Here is a 10377-nt window from a genome sequence, read left to right as displayed (position 1 = left end):
CTTTCTGCAGGGAATAACCAGGCCCCAGCTCCAGATCTTTGCAACAGCGATTCATTCCAGACCCTTCCCCAGTGCCACAGTTGCTGCCTTGTCCTGGTCTCCTGCTCTGCTCCACAGCCTGTGCTACATTTAAAAGAGGTGATTATGGAAGCAAAAATCCTAGATCTTTGCTGAGGGTGGGACGATTCCTTTAGCTCAGAATAAACTGCTGCTTTGGGGCAAATTCTGCTTGCAGCTCTCACCCTAGCACCCCAGGCTCACCTATACTTCAAAGCAAAACTTTATCTGACTTCCATATGTAAGCTATTGTCTCACAGCAGCCAGGAAGTCACATTTGCAAACAGTGACTCTCCCACGGGGATACTGAACTCCCTGAGCCAGGACATTGCGAAGTAGATGCCAGCTCCTTCTGCTGAGTTCAGCCGAGTTATGCTCTTTTCCAGCGAGAAGCATGTAACGTGAAGCGGTGGAGACAAAAGGGTTAAAGGAGGGAGCATCTGTTGTCACTGGTCAGAAGAGAATAGTTTCGTGAGGTATAAGCACTAAGCTGATTCCCACAGGCCAGGGTGGGAAGCGTCCAGCCTGCCGGAAAACATTCTGAGAATAACATTGGGGATGAAAGACTCCCAAAAGCAATGATATTTGGCCAAGACTTGTCCCTTTCCCTTTGTGCTGACTGATATGATGCTGTCTGTCCTCTTGCTGCTGCTAAGGGTGCGTGCAGTACAGCAAAGGGTAATGGCTTGGCAGCAACACTTGCTTGTGATCCTACACAAAGGACGTTATTACAACCTGCCCTTGAAAGTCCTAGGAGGCCTTTACAGTGCCAAGCTGACTTTTCAGGGCTCACAGAAAGAAAACTTTTGCTGTGAGTTACCAGCTGAGCCGGGAAAATCAGCAGGTGCAATGTGAAGGTGATGCCGTAGACTCTGGGCTGTTTGAATGAAACCACTGGGGATGCACGTGGACTGCAGAGTGTGGCTCCATGCCACTGGTCACTGCTGATCATTGCTGCACTTCATGTGGTTGAGTGCAACCTATAAGTGGCTTGTAGGAACAGAGGCGCTGGGTGGGACTTCAAAAGCATCTAGAGGACCCGTGGGGCCATATCCCATGGAAAGTCAGGGAGAGTCAAGTATCTAACTCTTACAGGCTCTTTTAGAGCTCTTTAATGCCTCATCTTTCAAGAACCAGCAAAATCCAGACCACTGGGCTGTTGGTTATTCATGAGGTAGAATCTGTAATATTTATTAATAAACCAAGTTTCTCATTTACACAGAATCTCTATAAAAAGTTGATACAAAGAGAGAACAATTACAATTTAAAAGGTAAGAGCAGGTTTAAAGGCTAGTGAGACTAAAGAGAGAGAACCATTTCTGGTCAAAGAAGCAATGGGCCGCATTTTCAAATAAAGCTGCCTAATGTTAAGCACATACATTACTACTTAGGCAACCGGACGGGTTAGAAAACATTGGCCGATGTATATTTATAGAGACTACCATAACGTCAGTCACCCTTTGGGGTCACCAAAACTCCTCGGTTGAAATCCCACTTCCATGGAGGTCATTTGGAGTTTTGCCGTTCGCATCAGGGGGACCAGGTTTTTATAATCAGTGGCTTCCTTCCTAATGCTTTAGTAAGGAAAATCTTACGTCCCACATATAGGTATGAATCCCTGTATCTCAGACTCTGCGGGACAACCCATCACTCAAATAAGTGACAATAAGGCCTTGGCTGTGTGCAGGCCTCTTCCTCCATCAATCATTCGATAGGATGCTAACTGTTGTCACCCACCCTTTATGAACAAAGTGACCATGGTACAGAAAGACAAAGTGACTTGCTTATGATCACATGGTCAGGAAGTGCTCGGGGTGGGAGAGAAATGAGCTACCTTGATCCTCCATCCCCATGCTCTAGCTGATGAGGTAAGGACATTCACTTTCCCCCATAGCTGCTGTAGCTTTAAAGAGGCTGTTTGTCGGGTAATTTTGTTCACTGTGAGTCTCGTGGGGGGGGGGTTAAGGTTCATCAAACCTGCTAGAAATGCTTGGAGATTTTTTATTTGAATTAAAGTTTAATTTCTTTTGGTTAAGCTCTAAGCTCCCAGCAGCATGATCCTAATGCAGGAGCCCCAGCACGTGAAATGTGAAAAGTAAATCAGGATAAACAGCAAAAGAGTAAATTTAATTCTAAAAAAATGTCAGTTTCTGTAATGGTTCCATTAGGAAAAAAGAAGTGATGTATAATTCAACACGGTATCTTTCCAGACTGCACATGACAGATCAATGCAGCTGAAAATGAATCTGAGTGGGGTTTAACAGGGTAACTATATTCTCAATAGTTCTGTAACTTTCCTGGAGTCTCCAACCGCCTGGTTAAACCCCTGACTTTCCCAGGAGAAGGACACAGTAATAATAGCAGTTACTGATTTTTCAGTTTTCCCATTTGTTTATGTCAGACCAAAATGAGCTGGAGAGAGACTCTGTTGCAACCTTATTTTTTATTTTTGTCTTTTTTTCTTAAGCCCTACTGGCCTTGTGAAATCACCTCCCGTTCCCAGCTCCCCCTCCATAATAATTCAAGTTTTGCCATGAGTGTAGCAAATAAGTTATCAGTGCTGGAGAAATGAAGTGCTCCCTGTATTCCCACTGCGCTTGCTAGCCGTGATCAGTGGCAACAGAGTTTTATTAAAGCAATCAATATGTCCTAAGACCTCCTGATGGAAAATTACAAATGTTAATCAGGGTGCTGCTGTTCAAATAGATTAACTTGCGCTGGTTAGGGAATAGAGATGGCTTGGCCTCGGGGTGTCTCCTCAGAAACTGTGGAAATCATGGGTATTGCAAACTAAAACGTTATACCATTGTTTTGGTTTCCAGAACTGCATGCACTGCACTGTGAGATCCTGCAGTATGGAAATGCTCACACTTAAATGTGACCACTGAAAGCAGCAGAGCTTTAGATCCTCCACTCGTCAGCCGTTAATTACAGAAAGACTTAAAGGCAAAACAAAGCCACCTGCAAAAAAGTCATAGGGACTTCATTAGGGCTGCACTTTGGAGGAAACAATCATTTAAAAGGAGGGAGCCCACAGGCAGGAGGGCTGAATGAATGGTACTGCAATATCTGCAAGCACATTGGAGCCAAGGCATGCTGTACTCTGAACTTGTCATCATCTCTGGCTGTAAGATTTGACAAATGGGGCTTTAGGTCGGCTTCCGATGTCTATGTTATCAGATCAATCTTTCCCATTGCATTGCTGCCCTCTTCCTGTGTTTCCATCCCCATACCCTCCTCCTTGGTTTTTGGGGCGCTGCAAGTAAGCTGAGTAGGGGTGATTTGTACAGGGAAATTCCCTCCTGGGCAGAAAGTGAGCACATAGATCTTTGTTGATCTATAGACAGAGGTAGATAAGAGCATTGGTGATGTAGTTTGCTATCATTCATGCTAACATACCACTTTCAGTATTGAAAACAACAGAGTTCCTCCAAGGATGGAAATGGTCGGTGGATTACTGGGGTGGAAGAACACCCCTTCCTGCCACCTTGTTACCTCTCCTCCAAGCACAGCATGCAAACTTCCTGGAATACGCAACCCCCAAGTCTCTCTTTCGCTGGCATGGGTTAGTGCCAGGGATGTTAGCTCTTATTAGAGAGAAGCCAAGTGTGTGGGTTTCGAATGTTCTTGGAACTCCTTGGATGCTGACTCCAGTTCTCGCCTATAGTTATACATGGACTGCAAGTCCTGGCTGCTCCTCAGCAACTGGTTATTCTTGTGGGCTTCGTAGTGGAACTGGGAGCTTTTCATCTCATACCTAGAGAACAGAAGCGCTGGTACTGAGCAAGCTGAGAAGGGAATAGGAGCCATCAAGAACAGGTAACTCAGAAATGAATCTTCTCCAATCTTTCATTGTCACGTGGAGCCCTCCCCACACCCGCAATTCCTCCAAGCCCGTTCTGAGTCAGGCCAGCAGAGAATTCATACAAGAGGCGTTAACTTTTCTATCTTGGATTGTTTGCCCAGTCTACAAAAGAAGGTCTAACCTCAATGCTAAATATCCATGTGCTGAAAATCATCCCCTCCAGAGCCTGATGTCACACTGATGGAGGCCCTATGACTCCTGGGGTGGGGATAGAGGTGAGTCATTTCAGCTAAGGCTGAGCAGAACTGTAAAAAGTGAACTGCTTTCACTGGTTAAAGAAAGTACACAATGTCTACAAGCAGCCTCAGCACACTCTCCTTCTGCCTTTACTCCCACCAGACTGGAATCTCTTTAGCAAACACTGATTTCCTCCTCTCAGGACTTGCCCTCTTGTGTTTCCCAGGGAGCACAAGATCAAAGTCTCTGGTTGCATTCTGAGAGGTTGATTATTGGTGCCTTGGTTTCTTGGGTTGGAAGCTAGCTTTATACTCCCTCTGCTGGTTAAGCAGCTGCTCCTACAGCAGTAGAATAAAAGCTGGGAGTTACAGTTTTGAGCATATGGTGCCAACAGGCACCTATAAAATGCGCCTGCATTTTGGCTCTCTGCACTGCCCAAAACTTGGCCTTGCATGCACAAGTCTCTTGGCTGCATCTGTATGTGTGCTTTGCAGGTGCGTCCCAGAGGCCAAGTCAGACAGTTCAGTCCTGAGTCAATCAGTGGGACTGCTAAGGATGTGCTGGGTGATGTGTTTTTGGAGCACTGCTGGGAAGCAAGGTTATATATGTAATAGCAGCCAGGGAGACTTAGACCCAAGGGCTCCTCTCTCCCATGCAGAAACCCACTGCAAAGCCCAGACCCTTGACCTGTCTAGCTAGCCAAGGATCAGAACTTACCACTTGGGCTTGGGGCCACGTGTTCGTTCCAACTCCTGCTGCCTCTTCAGCTCCAGTAACCATTCCTCCTCCATACGCAGGCGCTCCAGCCGGAGGCGCGCCAGCTCCTTCTCATACGGGGACATTTCTATCAGGGACCTCCCCACAGCACCTTCTGCAAGAGTCTGCAAAAACCTGATAAACCAGGCCCTTTGGTTTTTCAGTACTGTCTTGTTGCTGGGAAAGTTCAAAGCATCCTCCACGCTACAGCCTACAGTTCTAAAAGTGACTAGTCTGGTTGGTTTTGAGCACTCATCAGGGCTGCTACACCAAAGTGCCTGATATTTCCAAGACTCAGCACCTTCTCAAAACTAGGCCCCTTTCAGGTGTTCCAGACTGTAAAATCTTAACCAAATTGAGTACCCATTTCCCCAGATGAGAGTAAGGAGCAAAACAGAGTGAGGTGGGGGGATATCTGTCTCTTGATGTTGGGGGGCTGTTTGGAAGAGATGGCTGGAAGAATGGCCCCTATCCTGGGCTAGGATTAAAGTTGTGGTGCATTTTCTAGCAGGGAGGTGTATGTTTCTGAGTGATAAAAGACATATCACGTTGGATCTGGTGACTTTTTATTTACATGGCTGTGTGCTAGGTCTCTTGTACACAACACAAGCTTAACTCATAGGAATGTACCCAGTGTAATGCCTTTCTACACTAATACTTGGGCCTCGCTCTAAGGCAATGACATCCTTATAATTACTGCCTCCTACATATAAAGCAAGGAATGTCCACCTTCAGTGACGCAGGTGACAGCATCACATGAGGGGCACTGTTATGTTAAAATCAAAAGTAAAGTTTTGATTTCATCTTCATCTACAAACTACAGGCCTGATTCAAATTTGCTTTAAGTCCATCAATCATCTCCCAGTGGCTTTGGTGAGAGTTGTACCAAGCCCCAAAGTAACCAATCAACACCCTGTATCCTGGGAACATAACCAGTGTGGCACACAATACAGTTATCTAGGCTTATACCAACTGCAGGATGTTCCAACTTCAGTAAGATGTTCTGGGCTTATACCAAAAGGAAGATCCCACAGAAAGCTTCCTTTCCCCCCAGTATGTGGCTTCTTACCTTTCATTGATCTCCTGAGCTGTGGGTGAGGCTATAGCAGCAGAGGACAGACTGTAAGGGCTCCACGAAGAGCTCAGTGCCTTTGTGGGCATCCTGCCCGGAGTGCAGGACCTGGCCGCCAGCGCTCCTGGTTTGTATATTCTGGAGCGGGATTGCCTGGTTGCTGCTGTTTTCTTCCTGCTGCCCCTGGACCTGCTGAAGTGCGGTGCAGGCTGGGCACAGGCATTTGCCTTGGCTGAGTTTGGTCTCCAGATAGGTCTCGGGGACTGTGAGCGAGATCGGAGCCAGCGGGTTCTTTTGGATGCTGGAGAAAATGAATGGGACCGGTTGGTCCTCAAGCGATCAAAGGAGAGAGACCTGCCTCTGTCCAAGGGAGAAGTGACCCTTTCGGGTGAGCGGGCCCTCACTGGGATTTTAGGGGACAACAAGGCCTTGACTCCTATCACGTGAGGAGCACCAAGTTTTGCTGGAAATGGTTCTGCAGATGCTAGATCCACAGACGGCAGACAGTTCCTGCTTGCTATCTCACTCCCGAGGAGCCCTGCCACACGGCTGACTGCTGACGTGGAGAACATTGGAAGGCCTAGGCTCGTAAGTGCTGGATAGTCTCCCAGAGGTCTGACCAAATGCGTTGGCTTTAGAAACCACTCAGACTCATCAGGTTGCTTCAGTGTGTCTCCAGTGTCTGCCTTTGTGTAGGTCCCATTGTGAATCATTGGCCACTTCGGATTAAAGGGACTTGACCCATCTGCAGTGCCAGAATCTAGGGTATAATCTTGATCTGTGTCAAAACTCAGACTGGAGGCCAAACTGTCCACCTGAACTTTAAGTTGCCGTAAACTTTCTTCTAAGTCATCGATGGTGGGACTCTCCCTCGTATAGGGAGAAAAACGAGTTTCTAGGGAGGGAAAAAGTGCAGGTGTTCAGAAAGTGCGCGGAAAAATACTTGTTGATTATTTCTAATTATCAGTTACTATTGGTCGTGTACTATTAGTGGTGTGCAAATGTTAATAGTAATGCTCTGTACTTATATAGCTCTTTCTGATAGGGGCCCTCACAACACTTCACAAACTATAATTCACCATTCCACTGGAAGAGAAGAATTATCCTACAGGTTATGAGTGTTGTTGCACCTGGCTCTATCCTGACAGGCAGGTATTACACAATACATCATAAATATGGCAGTCATGGATGAGTACTGACACCATGAGAATTAACGGAGAAATCTAAATGAGAAGTGAATGTGGTGGCTTGGCATCATTGCCATTTTAAAGCATAATTTCAGGACAACCAAGCTGTGTATTTCACTAGGAGCCTTTATTCCAAAGGATCCCTAACACTTTACGTGCAATGGGACCAATGTAGACCACAGTTACTGCTATGTGTAGCATTTACGACTGTAAGGGTGCATCTACGTGTGCTTTACTGAGGAGTAGATTAATTGGCTCTACAGTAAAGTGTCACAATCTACACATGCGACAGTATTACGGCACAGTACATTAACTCTGTCATAAGATAATACTGTCCGAGACAGAGTAATACTGTCAGAGACAGTACTATCTTAATGGCAGAATAATTTACTGCACTGAAATGCACATGTGGACGCTGACTGCGGGCATAAATTGCACCTGGTCAGCCCAGCTGGGGGCCTGCTCCACCCTGGCTCAAATTGCTGCTGTCCTGGGTGCATGTGTAGATGCTATGCCCAGGAGCAGTTTCCTCTGGCTCAAACGGTGCCGTAGTGTATTGCATCGCATTAACTGCATGTATAGATGCACCCTGAGTGGTACTAGCTTCTCTTTCTGGCAAGCACTAGGCTCAACAGTCAGCATTTGCAGAATCAGCTGTAGGTGCCCATTGCACCACTGAATACAGCCACCTTTGTGTCAGCCTCTTTGGGGTTTGAATGTCATTCCAGAGAACCCAGCCTTGAGTTGTGAACCACTACCAGCACCACCTGCTTCCTGGAAATATACTTATTCTCATAGGTACATAAAAAAGAGAAACTTCAAATAAGTTAACATTATGCTCCAACTTTTAAATCCTCTGGTAAAACAAGCAGGCTTTAGTTTTGGCTTGCAAAGAACTTTATATTTTGTGCATGCCTGTTAACGTCAGATATGTGCAAATGCCACCAATTTTCCTTTCAACATGAATCTTCTACTGCTTGAACAAAATGGACTTTAATCCCCTGACACTTACGCTGTTTGGCACAGTTGGCCTCAATGCACTTATTCCTGATTTTACTCTAAAATAAGAAAGGCAACGTGCCTTTCCTAGATGATAAATCGTGCTATGTAAAAAGACAGTTGCCAAGGCTAAAGCAGTAACTTTACTATGACAATTCATATCTCATCCTACCAATTTCTCCTTTAAATAACGAAGATCCTTCCCAGTCTCTGGGCTGTGTCCAGCTCTTCTGCAGTTCTTGGAGGCTCAGGTGATGAGTAGTGGTGGCTTTCTGCGTGTCGCTAAGGAATTCATTTGGCTTTTCTCTATAAAGGAAAGACGAAGCCTATTAGTGCTGAAAGTTTTTGTTATGCAAAACTCTAGAACTGTTGGTTTAGAGATGATACCTTTTATTAGACCAACTGAGAATTAGACCAAGGTTATTAAACCAACTGAGAAAGGTTTTGTTAAATTTAGTAATATGCTCCATTCGTGTGAGTTATACTGAAACCAAAGGAAAGTGTCCACCAGGATGTGCTAAACTCAGCTATCAAACGTGTTTGCTCCAGGCTCTAGCAATGACAGCCTCCAAAATCCTCCTGCCCCAGAAACAGGTTGCTATGGATGGAAGCCACTGGCTCTGTGGAAACCAAGAGCCAGAAACAGACTTGAATTTTGCCCTGCCGCACCCATGCAAACAGGCAGGGCTTTGCCCAAGTCCGTGGAGCGGGAAGAGTGAAAACCCAGCTCTGAGAGAGCCGGTTCAGGCCTCGTGACACAATCTTGTGCTGCCTTCATTTCTGTGCTCTGTAAATACACTCACGGGCGCAAACGGCGGCTCGTCACGGCTCAGGCACCTGTGTGACGTGCAAGGGGATCAATCCTGTGGGAAGCACAAGGGATGTGACACTGGGGCAGCTTGCAGAGAAGAGGAGGAGCTGCATCGATGCAGTGTGCGGCCGCTGTTACACTGTAAGTGCCGGTTGCACCTCAGCCTGGAGCAAAACCACACCGGCTTTTACCTTGCCCCGCCGGGGGCACAGACTTTACTTGCGCTGCTCCGGGCTCGTGCGCAGGAAACACGTCCAGTGCAACAGCTGCTGCAGGCTCCCAGGCGCAGCTCTGCCATGAATGATGAAGCTGCTACATGCACAGGATTGCCCGTACCCGGAGAGGGGAGGCAAACTGACCCTGGCCCTTCAGTGGGTAGTGGCAGGGTCAGGTGGCAAGTCTCAAATCCCAGATGTTTCCCCCTCCAAACTCATGCTCTCATGCGGGTGCGTGTGTGCGTCGTGTGCACCCAGCTCCCCACTTCCACGGGGCACGGGCAGGGCAAGGAGCCGTATGCCTTGCACACAGCACACACCGATCCCCCCACCCCAGAAACCAGCTGATGGAAATTTGTAGTGCATGTTATATGTGAGAAATACGGTAAGAGAGGTTTCCTTGCTTGGCAACCAGGGTGGGGACTGTATATATGTGAAGAAATACGGTACTTGAGAAAATATGGTAATCGAGGTGCTGGGCGCCGCCTCCTGCAGGGATCTGCGCCTTCCCATTGTATACTGGGGCGTTTATATGCTAAGAAATACGGTACTTGAGGAAAACAGGTAATTGAGAAAATACGGTAATTGAGGTGCCAGGCTTTCCCCCCCCCCCCCCCCCCCCCGCGGGTGATCTGTGCCCCCCATTGTATATGGAAGCGTTTATATGCGAACAAATATGGTACTTCAGCAAATACGGTACTTTAAGAAATACGGTAATTGAAAAAATACGGTAATCGAGGTGCTGCGCTCCCCGCCTCCCCCCCACCCCACGCGGGGATCTGTGGCTTCCCGTTGTATACTGGGGAGTTTATATGCGAAGAAATACGGTACGGGAGGAAATACGGTAATTGGGAAAATACGGTAATCGAGGGGCTGGGGTCCCCACCCGCCGCGCCCCCACAACCCCCTCTCCCCGATCGGTACCTGCCGGGGGCGCCGCGGCCCCGCACGCCCCGAGCCCCGTCCGCCATGTCCGCCCCGCGGCGGCTCCTCCTTAGCGACGCCCCCAACACTCCCGTTGCTAGGGGAAGCACCGCCTCGTTCCACTCTACTTGACCCTCTTCCCCTCCCGTCCGGCAGCCCCCGAGTTCCCGCCCCCTTTTCCTCCGCGCGCCAATCGGAACCCTCCTCCCCGCCCCCCACGGGGCCAGTCCTCAGACTGAGGCAGAGGGAGGGAGGGGGGAGGGTCACCGCGCCGGCCGGAGCCAATCGGCGCTTGGCAGCGTGCGCCGCTTCCG

The 10377-nt window shown here is 48.0% G+C and overlaps 1 protein-coding gene across 2 annotated transcripts; it reads right to left on the bottom strand.

Moving 5' to 3' along the window:
* Positions 1 to 1214: 1214 nt before the first annotated feature.
* LOC102561618 (uncharacterized) lies at positions 1215 to 10169 on the bottom strand. 2 transcript variants are annotated; one of them, XM_019493926.2, is made up of 5 exons: positions 10064 to 10169; positions 8286 to 8419; positions 5925 to 6822; positions 4817 to 4990; positions 1215 to 3845 (listed from the first exon to the last, which is right to left on the bottom strand). In XM_019493926.2, exons 1-5 carry the CDS (start codon positions 10108 to 10110, stop codon positions 3815 to 3817), a joined length of 1284 nt encoding a protein of 427 aa, XP_019349471.1. In that variant the 5' UTR covers positions 10111 to 10169; the 3' UTR covers positions 1215 to 3814. The 2 variants fall into 2 exon arrangements, with proteins under 2 accessions (XP_019349471.1, XP_014465576.1); XM_014610090.3 differs by having other exon boundaries at positions 1215 to 3814; positions 10064 to 10168.
* Between the last annotated feature and the right edge of the window lie 208 nt (positions 10170 to 10377).

Source organism: Alligator mississippiensis, chromosome 13 (genome assembly GCF_030867095.1).
Source record: "Alligator mississippiensis isolate rAllMis1 chromosome 13, rAllMis1, whole genome shotgun sequence".
In the NCBI taxonomy this organism is placed as follows: Eukaryota; Metazoa; Chordata; order Crocodylia; family Alligatoridae; genus Alligator; species Alligator mississippiensis.
Note: the sequence above shows the minus strand (reverse complement) of the source record. Positions and strands in the feature narration are given on the sequence as shown.

Bases quoted from the DNA above. Each gene is read 5' to 3' on its own strand.
- LOC102561618 (XM_014610090.3), bottom strand. From the start codon at position 10,110: ATGGCGGACGGGGCTCGGGGCGTGCGGGGCCGCGGCGCCCCCGGCAG. The intron at 8,420-10,063 runs GTACCGATCGGG...TTTCCTTTATAG, and splicing joins GGCCGCGGCGCCCCCGGCAG to AGAAAAGCCAAATGAATTCC. The intron at 6,823-8,285 runs GTAGGATGAGAT...TTCCCTCCCTAG, and splicing joins GTTATTTAAAGGAGAAATTG to AAACTCGTTTTTCTCCCTAT.